The 16,266-nt window shown below is 42.1% G+C and overlaps 1 protein-coding gene across 3 annotated transcripts in view; it reads right to left on the reverse strand.

The window, feature by feature from the left end:
• Positions 1-4,813: 4,813 nt before the first annotated feature.
• Positions 4,814-16,266, reverse strand: part of DNAJB6 (DnaJ heat shock protein family (Hsp40) member B6) — a 92,081-nt gene continuing 80,628 nt past the window's right edge. For 2 of the 3 annotated variants that reach the window (XM_054021100.1, XM_054021101.1), the window contains exons 9-10: positions 15,870-16,070; positions 4,814-6,483 (exon numbers count right to left, since the gene is read on the reverse strand). In XM_054021100.1, coding sequence (XP_053877075.1) covers positions 6,401-6,483; positions 15,870-16,070 — 284 coding nt within the window. In that variant the 3' untranslated portion in view covers positions 4,814-6,400. The remainder of the gene's footprint in view (positions 6,484-15,869; positions 16,071-16,266) is intronic. The other variant, XM_054021102.1, reaches the window with a different exon arrangement.

The raw sequence follows: 16,266 nt of genomic DNA on the forward strand, positions 1-16,266 counted from the left end.
CAGATATTTCACACTGTAGCCTGGCCAGTCATGAAACTGGTTTTCAAAGCTTCTCTGATGCACAGCGCTTCCTGGTGTGCTCTTCTAATCGCCCTGGTGTCTGGCTGCTTGTAATCAGCAGCCAGGCAATTTGCCTCAGCCTCCCACCCCACCATAAAGGTCTCCCCCTTACTTTCACAGAGATTGTGGAGCATGCAGCAAGCAGAAATAACAATGGGGAGATTTCTTTGGCTGAGGTCAGAGCGATTCAATAATGATCGCCAGCGACCTTTTAAATGGCCAAATGCACATTCTACCACCATTTTGCACTTGCTTAGCCTGTAGTTAAACAGCTCCTGACTCCTGTCCAGGCTGCCTGTGTATGGCTTCATGAGCCATGGCATTAAGGGGTAGGCTGGGTCCCCAAGAATAACTATTGGCATTTCAACATCCCCAACGGTTATTTTCTGGTCCGGGAAGTAAGTCCCTTGCTGCAGCCCTTTAAACAGAGTAGTGTTCCTGAAGACGCGAGCGTCATGAACCCTTCCCGCCCAGCCCGCGTTGATGTTGGTGAAATGTCCCTTGTGATCCACAAGTGCTTGCAGCACCATTGAAAAGTACCCCTTGCGGTTTATGTACTCGGTGGCTTGGTGCTCCGGTGCCAAGATAGGGATATGGGTTCCATCTATCGCCCCACCACAGTTAGGGAATCCCATTGCAGCAAAACCATCCACTATGACCTGCACATTTCCCAGAGTCACTAACTTTCGTAGCAGCACCTGAGTGATTGCTTTGGCTACTTGCATCACAGCAGCCCCCACAGTAGATTTGCCCACTCCAAATTGATTCCCGACTGACCGGTAGCTGTCTGGCGTTGCAAGCTTCCATAGGGCTATCGCCACTCGCTTCTCAACTGTGAGGGCTGCTCTCATCTTGGTATTCTGGTGTTTCAGGGCAGGGGACAGCAAGTCACAAAGTTCCATGAAAGTGCCCTTACGCATGCGAAATTCCGCAGCCACTGGGAATCATCCCACACCTGCAACACTATGCGGTCCCACCAGTCTGTGCTTGTTTCCCTTGCCCAGAATCGGCGTTCCATGGATAGAACCTGCCCCATTAACAACATGATCTCCAAAGCACCGGGGCCCGCGGTTTCACAGAATTCTGTATCCGTGTCCATGTCCTCATCATGCTTGTCGCTGCGCTGCCGCCGCTGCCGCTGCCTCCTCGCCTCGTTTTTCTGGTCCTGGCTCAGCATAAACTCCACGAGAACGCGCGAGGTGTTTACAATGTTCATGACTGCTGTTTTGAGCTGAGCGGGCTCCATGCTTGCCATGGTATGGAGTCTGCAGTGTTCACCCACCCAGGAAAAAAGGCGCGAAATGGTTGTCTGCCGTCCGTTGCTTTCATGCAGGGAGGGAGGGAGGAGGTGAGGCTGTACCCAGAACCACCTGCGACGATGTTTTTTGTCCCATCAGGCACTGGGATCTCAACCCAGAATTCCAATGGGCGCGGGAGACTGCGGGAACTATGGGATAGCTACCCACAGTGCAACGCTGCAGAAATCGACGCTAGCCCGGTACTTGGACGCACACTGCCGACTTAATGTGCTTAGTGTGGCCGCATACATTTTGACTTTATACAACCTGTTTTCCAAATTCGAATTATATAAATTCGGATTAATCCCGTAGTGTAGACATACCCTTAGACCTAGGTACCTTCTCTTGTGCCTCTATTGGGGACTGAGGTGCCCAATTTAAGCAGCCAAATCTAGAAATGGAAGGCAGCTTCCTTTCCTTACCCAGTGACTCCTAAAACTAGACTGAGAAGCAGCATGATTAGGGGCCTGAGAATTGCAGTAAGAGCCATGAATGGAGCTCCTACATTGACTAGTGGATGGCCTTGAGAAGTCACTTAAAACTGTTTCTGCTTATCTGTCAGAAAAGGGGGATAATTCAATGTACCTAATCCCCACAACACCCTGTTTGGAAACTGTGAAGTACCATTATTAGTTTGTTCTGTTTTTTGCCCCAATGCAAGAGTCAAAGAAGGGAAAAGAGTCAATATAGAGGAAAACATGAGAAGTAAAACTGAATATGGCACAAAGCTATATGATAAAAGATTGAAACTGTCTGCAGAGGATTGTGTATCAAATGATAGCTGCATTTCAGATCTTGGTTCTTATCATACCCATTTAGATTATCTATTTCTTAGATGCAACAAGATCAGACTCGAGAAATAAAGTGCAATCAGAAATGAAGGAACAGGTCAGGGAGAAAAACACTGGGTGTTAAATGTAATAATAAACCAAGTCTCAGACTCCGACCAAATGCATGCTCTAATTTGGTGGTAGTTATTCTGAAATCAGTGTTGGAGAGCAGGTGAGTCACAGCAGTTATGAATTTAAGAAAGTTTGGAAAAAGGCAATGTAGAGCAATCTTCATTTTTGGTCACAGGTAGGGGATATATGTTGCATGTCTTTAGGTATCTGACTTCTCCAAAAATAGTCTTTTTCATAAGAAAAATGTGGAAGTGGCATCTCTAGAAACACACAGTACATTCTGAATCCACAGAAAGGTCACAGACTCTTCCTGCAAAAGGGAAGCAAGGAGGGGAAGCCTCTGTAGGGGTTGCCTCTGTAGTGGTTTCTATGGTGACAAAATAAAACTGACTTATTTGAGTTAGTATAAGGAGTCTTCGCAACACTCAGCCAATTCAAACAGGTGAATGTACAGCTGAAGGCAGCAACACTGATCACACAACACTGGAAGTTAACTTGGGAAATATGCCCCTGCCCTGTAGCAGAAACACTTGCTGACACTGTTCTGCTAAGATCAAGTGCTGCCTGATCTCCCAACTGATCGAACATCAAGCAGCCCTTGAAGCAGAGGGTGTATTGTTGGCTGGAGTCATGGGATCCCAGTGGCCCTGTAGGGGGCAAGAAAACCACTCCCGAGGTTTAGGAAGGGCTGTGGGGTGCAGTAAGTCTTTTCTACTGTGCACTTAAATGCACTCCACTTTACTGCACTTGAGCCTACCGTTCTGCTGAAGCACAGGCAAGAGCTTAGTCCTTTCAGTATTACAGCTGACCACCAAGAGTGCACTGTGACGCTCTGTACCTGAGGGAGCATATTGTAATCCCCATATTCCTCATTTACACAGCGTGATCTTACATATAAAGCATGCCTTGTAAGGTGTCGAGTGAAAGGTTATAATCTGCTGAAAGTCTCTCCATATATGTATATCATTAATGCATATGAAGTTATGAAAATTGTGTTGTAAGGTTGTCACTAAGTTGGGGGGGAATCAGCCAGATATTAGCCCCCCCAGAGGCAAGATCAAGGAAAGTAACCAATGCCTGGGCAGGGTGTTAAACAACCATCAACAGCCACTGTCCAGCAAGGGAACTACAATGCAATGGCTCACCTGCATGAGGCCACACCAGGGGAATTGCTCAACCTTGCTTGGAGAGAATCAGTAATGCCCCCCAGTCATGCCTGGACTTGTGTTCTACAAGCACATGGACTCGGTATAAAACAGACAGAGTGGACATATACTGGGCCCTTTTCCTGCCCCCACCTATGCTACAAGCAACCAAGACCCTGAGAAGAAGACAAGACTCCAACCCAGGAGATTGGCCCAGGTTTAAGTCCTTAGTATACAGGACTGCAATATCCAGTGGGGTGAGAAACTGCATAATCTAGTTGCTGCCCAGTCTAATAGGGTTGAGAGTTTAGACTGCGTGCTTATATTTCCTTTTGGTAACCACTCTGACTTGTTATGCTTCGACTTATAATCACTTAAAATCTATCTTTATAGTTAATAAATCTGTTTGTTTATTCTACCTGAAGCAGTGCGTTTGGTTTGAAGCATGTCACAGGCTCCCCTTGGGATAACAAGCCTGGTACATATCAATTTCTTGATGAACTCGTATAAGCTTCCAGTGTCCAGCGGGCATAACTGGACACTGCCAGAGTGAGGTTCCTAGGGTTTTGTTTGGGACCGGAGATATTAGCTAGTGTCATTCGGTTGCAAGTAGCTGGGAGCAGCTTACATGCCAGAGGCTGTGCATGAAGAGCCCAGGAGTGGGGTTCTCACAGCAGAGCAGGGTAAGGCTGGCTCCCGGAGTCAAGGATTGGGGAGGCCTAGCAGATCATCTGTCTAGATAACACCAGAGGAGAACATCATGCGTGCCATGCAACTTCTTAAGAACGAATATGTGTATTCTCTCTCTGTCTCACACACACACACCCCACCTGCAGCCAGCATTTGAAATACTCATGAAAACTTTTCTTAAACAATGATGCAGTAACTATTGTTACCTCTTCTTGTCACCCTTCTGTTACTGTAACATACACATGTAAGCCATTAGTACTCACCATTTGAAAGAATCTCGAAGTGTGTAATGGGGAGATTTTTCCAAAAACAAAAAAATCCCCAAATGGAACAATTTTCAAAATCCCACAGAGTAGCTGAATTCAAAATAACCCTGTGGTGTTAATATGAATGCCATGCTTACAGCAGGTGCATTTCCATCAGAATGAACCCTATGATATTTCTAGTTTTAGCAGTATTAACTATTTTAAGTGTAGGGAATCTCTTTGGAAATTATACCCTCTAAAACTAGAATTAACTGTGTTCCCACTGTAGCATGTCTACCATATGTACAAATATACAGTAAATTGTTAATCTTTGCTAAAGAAACCATTCCTCATGGGTACTTGACTGTCTTGTGAATGTATAGCCTCCATTTTCTTTAATACCCTGAAGCTTAATTTAGGCATAGCCAACTGATGTCAGAGCAAGACTATTTTTTATAGTTAAAAATGACAAATAAAGAGAATTGTCTTTATTTTTAAATATTAGTAACACTGCACAAAACAATTAAGTGGTACTTATAAGTGACAAACAAAAACTGTTCTCAATCTTAAATTTCAGATAAACCTAATTTAAGTACCCTAACAATCTGCATACGGTTACATATTCCTAATGCAAGCATTATATGCTAAACCATCCAAATATTGTAGATTACCAAGATTTCTTATATTTTAACAGTCATTCTAGAACAGCAGATTTTACTTTTCTGTTTAGCATCTTCCTTACATCATTGTGTGCATTGCTACATTTTGTAAATACCAAGGATGAGTGAATTTCTCCAGGAAATTTGGGTTTCCAACAGTGCCAGTTTTAAGTCAGTTACATCACCAACATACTAGCAAAAAGAGCAGAGACAAAAGAACAAAATAAACATGACTGAATCACTATTCATAGGTTAAATAGAAAAGGCAACCTATTGGCAAGGAACATGCAGGGAAGTAGTTAAGACAATAGAAAGATTCTACTTAGTGCTCAATTAAAAGATTAGGAGAAGCAGTGTCATGCACATGAAACAATTATGGGAAGCAAGGAAGTAAACTTGCCAGACTCAAAATATTTCTTTTAAAAGTGAAGAAAATGTTTCCAAACTAAAAAGTTTAGTACTGCAATATAACTGATGTAAATATACTTTCCTCATGTGTGACTGACATTCTAGATATTTATTTCTGCAAAGAATTACTTGGTAGAATCATATGGAACCTGAAAACATGTTCAGGATCTGAAATCCACTCAGCAGAAATCAAGTGTAAATTTAAAGTAGCATTAGATAATTTGTCTAGAGAGACTTGGTAGAAATTGAAAATGATGAAAAACACAAGGAATGATTTCACTCAGTGACTCACCGGGAGTCTACCATGCGTAATGAATCAGTATGAATATTTACAGGAGACCAGAAATCACACTGGCTTTCTTAAATCACCAGATGTAACTTCACAATGCAACATAAATGTGACAGCATATTTAATCATAACAAAAGTAATTGTTCTGCCTAAGATAGAAAAAAGTTAATGTAAAATGCAATTATGAAGTTTGCATTATTACTAGATTGTTTCTTAAAGCTAGTTTCTAAAGGCTTAGTCCTACTCCCACTGAAGTCAATGGGAAAGCGCCTATAGAAATCAATAGGAATAGGATTAAGGTTTAACTCAGATATTTTAACAGGCCTGAGGATACCAGGAGGAGTAGACATAAAGAGACATTGTTACAACCCCTTATATCCTAGAGGAAAAACACTAGACTACAGTAGATCTAGTTGCCGGGAAGGAAGTAGTAAGTGATTCTGCAAGATTTTCCAAAATTTCAAATACAATGCACCTCTAACCAAGATCAGCCTACTTTGAAGTCCTCAATCTGACTGGCAAAAAAGCCACTCTGTGCTGCTAAAGGGTAATATAGTGCAATTTTAGTGTAGTTTTAAATACGAATCATCTTCCTTACTAACAGTGTATACAATCCAAAAAAAATATACACAAAAAAGTGTGCTCAAATGTAACGATAACATATGGTGTCATTGTAAAGGTACTGAGTATCGGAGGAGTCCGTTTTAGTGATTTCCTTTGGTTGGCTTCTTCTTCTTCTGTTCCTCTCTCTGCTTCTGCTTCCTCCTCTTGCTGCCTTCTTTGTGTCCTGAGGAGATATGGCTTGTAAAACACAGTTCATAATATTCAATTGACTTTTCCTTTATAAATGCACACATGTTTTCTGAATGGTTTAGATATTCTTTCAAGAAGACTGGGCCTAATTTGGTTTGTTTCTTTAGTGACCACTAAATCTAATACAAAGCTAAGAAAGAAAAAGCTTCGGTATCTTTGAAGTTTGGAAAGATGTAAAAACACGCACCAAAGAACTTCAAAGCCATTCAGGAAGAGCCTCAAAAATAAAGATAACTTACAAAATGGACACACAAATAAATAAGCCTAGAGCATATGCAGACAGTGCGACTGCCTGTTCCCAGCATTTGAAGTTACCATAGTACTTGCACTGTCTTCCTCATTCTAAGGATAGAAAATGATCTTGAGTAAAAACAATATGCAAAACCTTAACATTTAGTGGAGCCCACTGTTTATGCCGAACATCAGCCTGCGCATGCGCCATCAGCTAGTTAAACTAAGTGGATTTATACTGTAAGCCTTGTGGAAGAGAACAAGGATTAAATATAAGGACTAAGCTACTTATAAAGTCAAGTAACTATCTAGCTCCACTTCAGGGGAGCATATGCAAACGAAGTCTTTGTTTTTGCAGCACCAAGGAAAAATGTTTTTTCCTTGGTTCTCCATCAGGTCATGTGATCACACTGCAAAAACGGCCCTGGCCATTATATCAGCCAGGGTGGAAAATTCTTTGGCTCCACTTCCACCAGCCAGACAAAAAAAGGGCAGCCAATCAGAGTGGAGCAAAGAGGCCAAGCAGTACGGCACCCTCTAGAAGTTAGTGCCTGGGATGACTGCCCTGCTTGCCTACCCCTAAAACTGGCACTGGCACACTATCCCATGCATTTAAGAGACCTGAAAACCAGAGTGATGCATCAGAACCCACCTGCTTCCTCTCAAACTTTGGGTAAAATGGAACTGTCCACCCAGGCTTTTGTTGTGTACAACTCACCATGGAAAACAGAACCATCTCCATTCAAGTCTAATGACTTCTATTAATTCTAATCTGAAATAAAGCCAATAGATTTAAACTGACGATATCAGTTTACAATTCCCTTAAAGATCTGCTACGCAAAGCTTTAAGAAAAAGAACATGCTTCTAATTCAGCGACACTGTGTCACTGAGCAGCAGCATGATCCAGTGGATGGGGCAGACACAAAACAGATTAAGTCTCACCACTACATATCAGATATAGAGGGAGAGTGGGATAAGTAGGATAAAGCATCAGACTGGGAATGTGGTGGTCTATTATGATCCTGATTTTGCCAGTTACCTGCTATGTAATCATGAGCACATCACTTCACTTCTAAATCCATTTCCCTCATCTGTCAAGGGTGGATAATGATACTTCCCTACCTATGTAAGTACTTCGAGATCAACTGATTAAAAAACCTAGGAAAGAGCTATGTATTAACCATCGTGCTTTACAATCTCTGTGGGCTTTACCCTTAAGTCCTCTCATAAGCAGAATACCTATTTAAAATCGATGGGAGTTTTGCCCACCTCACAACTGCAGCACTTGAGGGAAAGTTTCCAGCTCTAGGTCAGCAGAACCATATGTTATTCTTTTGGGCCAAATTCACTTCAGGAACAAGCAATCAAACAGCTTTTGAATTCACTGGAGTTGAACCTATTTATGCCAATGGTGAATTTCGTCCTTGGCTATTATTTCAGCTCCTACACTGAACAGCAGCATTACTTCATAATTTATACTTAGTAATCATAAGTTTTAAGAAACTGTGCTCTTTATTTAATAGTTCAGCCATGGGCTATTAGCCTGGGCATGTTAAAGAGAAAACCAGTTTGGCTGTTTAAGGATGAGAAAAAACAGCAGTGTTCAGAGTGTAACTTGTGGAGATGCTGACAAAGTTTTTCCTATTCAAACGCATTATACCACCTTGGTGTCCACAGATGCTGCCATCAGACAGAGGTTACTGAACATGTGCTTACCACTAAGAATGAAGCACCATCAACACTTTGCTTCATGTATTAAAGTAATTCACTCTGAAAGTCAAGCCCCTTCACAAACTGCACTTGACCTACAATTGGAAAAACTCCTTGAGTTGCCTTATATCTGAATGCAACAGACCAGAGGGATCTTATCTCAGAAGGGCACTAGCAGCCCCCTTGGAATAGGGAAGAGAAGACAATGCAGAATAAGGTGGTCAGGTGAAGAATCTCCTATAAAAAAGAATCAGTTAGCAATGGGCTGAATTCACAGGATTTTTCCTTTTAGTGAGAAAAGCAAAATCAGTAGCATAATCAGCCACTCCAAACTAGCCAGTTTAATGATTATGTTAGCAATGATATTCAGAATGGAACCATTACAGCCTAATGATTTACACCCTTATTCTCATTTTCTCTTCACAAAAGACTGTCAGTAACTCTGAAGAGGCTTTTACAGACAGGTGACACTGCTTCTGAAGTTGATATTTCACTACATGGCTTTTAAAAAAAACCATACATTCAAAAACATAGAAAGGAACCCTATATCAGTTAACCAGGATGCAGACAATCTAATATAAGTTAACTTCTTGTATATGGACACAATGTGCTTCATTACGTAAATAATTGACCAAAACTAGCACTAAATGTTAGAATAGAAACTAAGGAACTGGGAGACTGACAGCAAGATCTCTGACTAGTCTCTTGAATGATCTCTCACAGGAAACAGTGACATTTAAAACTAGACCGCCAAAACACTCCAATAAGGACCATTCCTGGAAAGACAGGACTAATGGGTCCTCTCCATTTCTAAGCTTCTGTGATGAAGACAACTCCCACCTGTTTATGCTCTCTGTATGTGTGTATATATATCTCAATATATGTTCCATTCTATATGCATCCAAAGAAGTGGGCTGTAGTCCACGAAAGCTTATGCTCTAATAAATTTGTTAGTCTCTAAGGTGCCACAAGTACTCCTGTTCTTTTTTGTGATGAAGAAATCCCTCTCCCCTCTCAAAATGGGCCAGAATCTCTGCAGGGATAAATCAGCGTAGCTCCACACATAGTGGTGCTAAGGTGATTTACACCGGCAGAGAATCTGACCCAAACAGGTTGAGTAACTCCTTACGAGACAAGGTGCTCAACCCTTTAACTCTTATATGAATTGTCCCACTGACCTTCCCAACTGAAGTGTATTTAGTAATCTTCAATAGGATGCAAGATTGCCCCCAAAGTCAATGGAAAACAGTTATTTGAATGATCAAACAGCAGGCAGATTACAAATTGTGGTGAGATAATGACACTGCTGCTTCATTAATGTTAATATTTGATTAATTTGAAATACTTGTCTCTGGAGAGTCGGAGAGACAGTCAGTGGCCAACAAGATGAGAAGTCACAATCAAGATTTGTTGAAACTGGTTCAGGGTTTTTACAGTCTCTTCAGTCAAATAGGTTTTTTTTTTTTTTTTTGGGGGGGGGGGGGGGAGGTGGAAAGAGAAGAGGGGGTCAAGGGGGAGGAGAGGAGAGAGAATTCTCACATCCAGAAATGACCATAGTACTTTTCTAAAGGTTAGGTATTGCAACACAGAGATCACACATGGATAGGGAGGCTGTAAAGGTTTGTCAGATCTTCACAAAGCCTCAATATGCAGAAAATAGGCCTATTTAAAGACAGATGGCAGCCACTAACTTGGCACTTTCTTGTTTTTGTCAACTCTTGTCACAAACAGAGCCAGGTGAAGCAGTCCAGCCAATGTAACCATCTGGAATTGTGACCCAATTCTAGAACCTGAAACCTTGGTTACAGGCCACTACTTCCTTACCTGCCCTTTCTACTTCATGCCCCACCTGAACCCCCCTTCTCCACAAAGCTTCCACCTAATGGAAGACTTCAAAAGACTGAACGCAGTTTTATCCTTAAAAAGCCCACTGAAGTAAAACTGAAGCTATATGACTTCAAACTCCCCCCCCCCCCCCCCCCAACCCTCCCCATCAGGGATCAATAAATCTGGCAGCCTCTTCACTGGGTCCAAGGCTGCCCCTTACTTCAGTTTTTCCAATGCTCTGGGTCCTCCATTTAAGTGGGCTTCAGAGCACACAAGGTTTCTGAATCTCCAGAAGGCATGAGACAGATGTATTTAGTCTAGGACTTCAAAGCACATCACACCCTTGAGAAGCAACAAAGAGGGACGTATAGACAGAGCGTATACCTAAATATACTGGTGCCCTGCAGAGAGCACTACCACCCAGCTCCTCTGTGGTCCTCTTCATCCTGAGAGAATTAGGTCAGGGGAGAGGCAAAAGTGGGAGATGCTGAATCCTTTGCTCTGCTAGGACAGCAGAACGGTGGGACGGTGAGAGCAGCACCATTCCCCCTCCCCTTGACCCACAGAGAGGAGAATAAGCCAAGTAGATTGGCAGGCAGCAATGAGAAACAATGCACTCAGCAGGCTGGTTTCATTGCCTGTAACTAGCACAAAGTGCATACCCTAGAGCAGTTTCTCTACCTCTTCCTGCCCCCCAACCCATTGCGATCAGCAGCAAAGAACACATCTGATCTTTTTACATTGGCTTTACCACAGTATCTCAGGGAGGCAGGGGATGGATGTGAATCAATCCTTCCTCAGCTCCAGGTTGGCAGCATTACTCCCTGGCTGCTGCTCCAGCCTGCTTGAAGTATGGTAGCAGCTGCTCTCCTGTGTGGGCAGAGAGTGGGAAGGTTGGCCAATGGATTCAGTCACTGGCTCACTGCCTCTAGTCCCAGAGAGAGGAATACATTTAAGTACTGCTCTCAGACTCTCATGAGGGTGGAATCCCCCTGCACAAAAACTCCCCATGAAGTGAAACAGCAGTGGCTCAGTTCTGTACACAGGGTGACATATGGTGACATATGACTATGGGAGAGGCAGAGGGGATTGGTCTATACGTAGAAAGAAAATATTTTCTATTATTCTGCTTTAAAATATATTTGGATTACTTTAAGTCCAAACACAACAAATGCTAACAAGGTGTGATAGTTTGATATTGTTAATTACTTTATATTGTTCATACCTTCCTATGAGCCAATACGAAGCCCTCACACCTAATAAGTTATACCACAAATAACTATTTAGATAGGACTTGATTCAGAGAGACATTGTAACACCAGAAGGGTGTTTAACACCCTGCATTGCACAGGCCATAGAATTTCACCCACTAATTCTTGCACCAAGTCCATAACTTTGTTGAGCTATAGTGCATCATTTAGGAAGACAACAATCTTTATTCAAAGACTTCAACGGATAGTGAATATACTTCATGCCTTGGTAAGTTGTTTCAATTGTTCACTACCCTCACTGCTCAAATGCTGCACCTTATTTGTAACCTGAGTTTATGTAGCTTCATCCTCCAGCCATTTGAAGTAATTTAGTTTCACTTAAGTTAAACAGGCTTTTAAGAAGGGGGTGTGGGGTGGAGAACAACACACTTTAACCACCTGTTTAGGCCTTCCCTTTATATTGTTCGCCAAGCTCCGTGTTACCTACTTGTTTAGTTAGCCTAGCAGAATTGCATGAAAATATAATGACCTAAACAAAGTCTACTTGCCTGCCTTTTGCAAAGATGATACTGCTAATGAAGAAACCCTGATTTTTTTTTTTTTTAAACTCACCCTGGGCAAGCAGAAGCTTGCAAGGCTATGCAGCTTAGGAAGCCCTACACCAAAAGTGACTCACCAACATAGCTCTCTCCACGGGGGACAGTTGTGCAGGGGGATGCCACCCTCATGAAAGCAGTGTCTGAAAGCAGCTCTCTGAGCCCAGGCCAGGAGGCAGCAAGCCAGTGGCCAATTTTCCCACCCTCTGACCACAGAGGAGTCACATGCAGTCTAGCAGCGGCTAGGGAGTATTTATTCATCTCTATCTCTGCCTCCCAAAGATTCCTTGGGTTAGGTCTCCATTCCCACCTTCTTCCCCACCCTCCCAAAACACCCAGCAACTCTGCTCATGCAGCTTGCCAAACATTTTTCCATCCATTCTACAGATGAATCATAATACCTTGGTCAATTAGAGAGTAATAAATTGGGGATAACCAACATTTGGTGATTTTACTATTTAGTAACATAATTCATATAATGTGCAAAGAAAGACTGCATTGTGGATACAGTAAATTCTAGTAGCTTGACTTCTCAGTTGAGGAATCCATGCCAGAATTAGTTCAAGATTAGTTAAGCTAGGTTTTTTAAAATGGTTTCCTTTTCAATAATGCCAGCAGATGAAAATGGGTGTCAAGTAATGAATGGATTAGGGTTTAAGATCTAGGTTAATACAGGAACCTATCATTCAAAAGGGAAAACACAAACCTTGCCATATTAATTTACAATTTAAGAACTTTTAATTTATATGTATTATTTACACACTATTTTTAACAATATAACATTTAAACCACTTCACTATGCAACTAAGCTTTTTATTAAAGTTCAAACTCAGATATACCTGGAGAGTATCTGGACTTCACAAATAGCAAATGAACTTGTTCTAATTATAGAATTGTTTGAGGTAAATGTGGTTTCAACATAGATTTCTGTATTAAAAGGCAGTTAAGCCATCTATCCACTAAAAATCATTAGTAATGTGTGATTTAACACATTTCTATAGGAAGGCAACAAGAAGCTAATAAAAATGTGAGTACAGATTTGTTCTATCCCAACACCTTTAACCCAAATTATGTTCTGTTTGTGACAAATTGTCCCACTGAATGGGAAACTCGCATTTAATTTCTCCCAACCACACTTATCAGGGACTTTTTTCTTTTTTTTATTTTGCAACAATTTTGCACGACGGCCACAAATTTAATCCCACTTTTGAAGATGCTTGGAAATTATTTGGCTTCTTCAACAAAAATAGTTAACTCAATTTTACCTTAATCTTATCTCAGGTGTTGTGTTGCAGCAGTGGTTCTTAAACTGTGGTCTGTCCCCCACTGGTGACCTATGGACATTTGTTGGTGGTAACATTGTGCTACCTTCTCCTCCTCATTTCAAAGCTGATTGATGTCAATGGTAAAACTCACTGACTTCAATGGGCTTTGGATCAGACTCCAAAAGATGCCAGTACTACATTAGATAGTTTCTTAACATTCTTCCATGAGAGCAATTGATGCAGCTGCCACAGTGATGTTTGGGATCCCAGCCAGATTGGAGGTCATCTGCATAATCAAGGCAGCAGGTGCACATAAAGTCCACTTCCTATCATAAAGGCTCATTATGCAGAGGTTTATAACCTAGCAGTAAGAAATGCATTCTTGGCTTAAACTTCAATTACAAAAAAGTCTTAATGGAGAAAGGTGGGAGGTTTTTTTGAACTTTGAATCCTATCATGTAAACTTACAAAAAGCTTCGTCGGCAACCATGGTCTGCCAGGGGAACAACCAGTAGCTGTAAAATACTTACAGAATGACAGTGAAGTCCTGACCCACTGAAGTCACTGGCAAAACTTACTTCAATTGGTCAGGATTCCCCCCCACCCCAAGTCCTTCCATCTGTTGAATGAACACAAAAAAGTAGCAAGGGATTATATGAGGGATGAGAAGATTCTGTATAGCAGACTGTGACCTATAGTTACATTAGTCACGTTTAGGTCTGTGTGCACATTTACTTGGGACTTCATTAGGCTGTAATTAAAGTGACACAGGGGTGTAAGAAGATTTGCAACTAAAAACTTTATGTAAGTGGTGTTAAGGTTGCAACAAGGAAATTCAAATGTTTTGTCAGAAACTTGGATACTGCTTAGAAAGTGTTCAATTCCCATTCCAGTTAGAGGAAACGGAATCTGAATTCCCTCAAAGGTCAGATCTAGGGTTTGGGGGGTCACAGACACAGGGACAGCCACACATTCAAATCCAGACTCGTTTCAGATCTTCAGCTTCAGGATTTGGTTCAGACTAATCCCTAGAAGAGTTTTTGCTATATCATATATACACATTAAAGGCCCGATTCTGCAGTCCTTATGCAGGCAAAACTCCCAGGAACTCCAGGATGCCACGATCAGGAAAAGGAGGTTTCTCAAACATTCACTCATTTCTGCTGATTTCCCAATCTAAAGTAATTCTGTGTTTGACATCTCTTGAGCTGCGGTGCAAGACAATGTCACAAGCAGAAGATCACAGGTGGAGAAACAGCAGGAGCTGAGGAACTTAAGATAGGTGGTTTTTGTCCTTCAGCGTCGATGAGCAAGGAAATAGGATCGATAAATAGAAATATTCCCACCAATGTTTTTGGTATTTTTAGAGAGTCATCACCTCCTCTGCTAGGCCCTATTCAAGTTCATTTGCTCCTAAAGGCAAAACTCCTGTTGAAAGCTATGGCAGTGGGCCTGCTTCACCACTGCTGAAAAAGATCCTTCATTTCGGCCACTAAAATCTGCTGACCTTGGATATGCAAATCTCCAGCTAACTTTAATACGGGTTTGGCCATATATTGTGTTGAGGACCGCAGGATCAGGTTCTATGCGTGGCCAAGGACTTGCTATTCAGACAAACTGAAGTAGTCAAATGGATTTTGTTGTCCTAGCTGCCAAATGTATTGTAGCCATAAGTATTACAGGAGGCAAGAATACGGGGGGACGGGAGGGGAAATCTAATCAGATCTAGAATTTGATGGATGACAGGATCACCTGGTCAAAATTATGGCAGCAAAGTAACCATGGCAATTGTTGGGCTTCCTTATTTACCTTTGGAGGCTGCTCAGCTCTCAGTACTAGAGATCAAGATGCACAATCCGTGCAAAGCACCGTTGGTATATCCATGCTAAAACTGGGAGCAAGCCAGTTCATGATAGCATACTACAAATAGTGTGGATGTTGCAGTGCTGGTGGAGACTCAGGCTAGCCACTCAAGCTCAGACCTAGGAGCAGGAGAGCCCGAGCCACAATGGTCACACTGCTACTTTTAGCATGCCAGTGCAAGTCTGTCTACCTGGGCTGCACTGTAGACTTAGGCCTCAAGGAATTCCCACTTCCAGAAACAATATTCAGTTGCTGAAGTCTGGATTTATTCTCGTTTGGGAAGGAAAACCAAGCAGTTTATTTAAATAAATATGAAAGCACACTGATTAGTTAAGGACCTCCCTGTCTTTAAAGGCAAAAAGTATGGATATTATTTTTGAGAGCATTACTTTTTGCTCATGCTTACAGGGTCACACTCACCCCCTGCCCCCCCCCCCCCCCCTTTGGAGGATGTGCCATATACAACCAGGGCATTTGTGAATCTAGACTGAACTGCAGAGCACAGAATGAAAGCCGACAAGCCGGCATTCGTTATCTGCTGGGGAGCTAGCATTAAGTCAGTATACAGCAATGCTTTCTTTCTTGGGTTTTTGATTCTCTCTTTTGACTAACTGAGTCATTTTCTGTACATTTCTCATTAACCTTTATGTGCACACCTGATGTATATAAAGGGGTCTCCAAGCTGCTTGTAACCCGAGCTCTATCTTGTTCTTCCACCTCATCGTTATGATAGGCATGTTTGGGGAAAGTGGCAGGCTTGTGGGACTTCGGGAGGCGAATATTGGTAGACTGGAAAGGTAGGGCCTGTTGTCCTCTACGGCTGCACTCTTCAGCAAGAGCTTCCTCATCTGCCACACCTGAAAAGCAGACAAGTCAAGAGAAATGAGCTGGAAGCACATCAAGGCTTTAGCTTAACCTGAAACAACTGAAAATCAGGTTGGAAGTCAGGAACACTAAGTTACACCCTGGTACTGATAGACTCAGGCTGTAGCCTTGAGCAAGCCATTTAAACTCTTCATGCCTCAGTTTCTCCATGGTAAAGACAAGGATAAC

This window comes from Malaclemys terrapin, chromosome 2, assembly GCF_027887155.1.
Source record: "Malaclemys terrapin pileata isolate rMalTer1 chromosome 2, rMalTer1.hap1, whole genome shotgun sequence".
NCBI lineage: Eukaryota > Metazoa > Chordata > Testudines > Emydidae > Malaclemys > Malaclemys terrapin.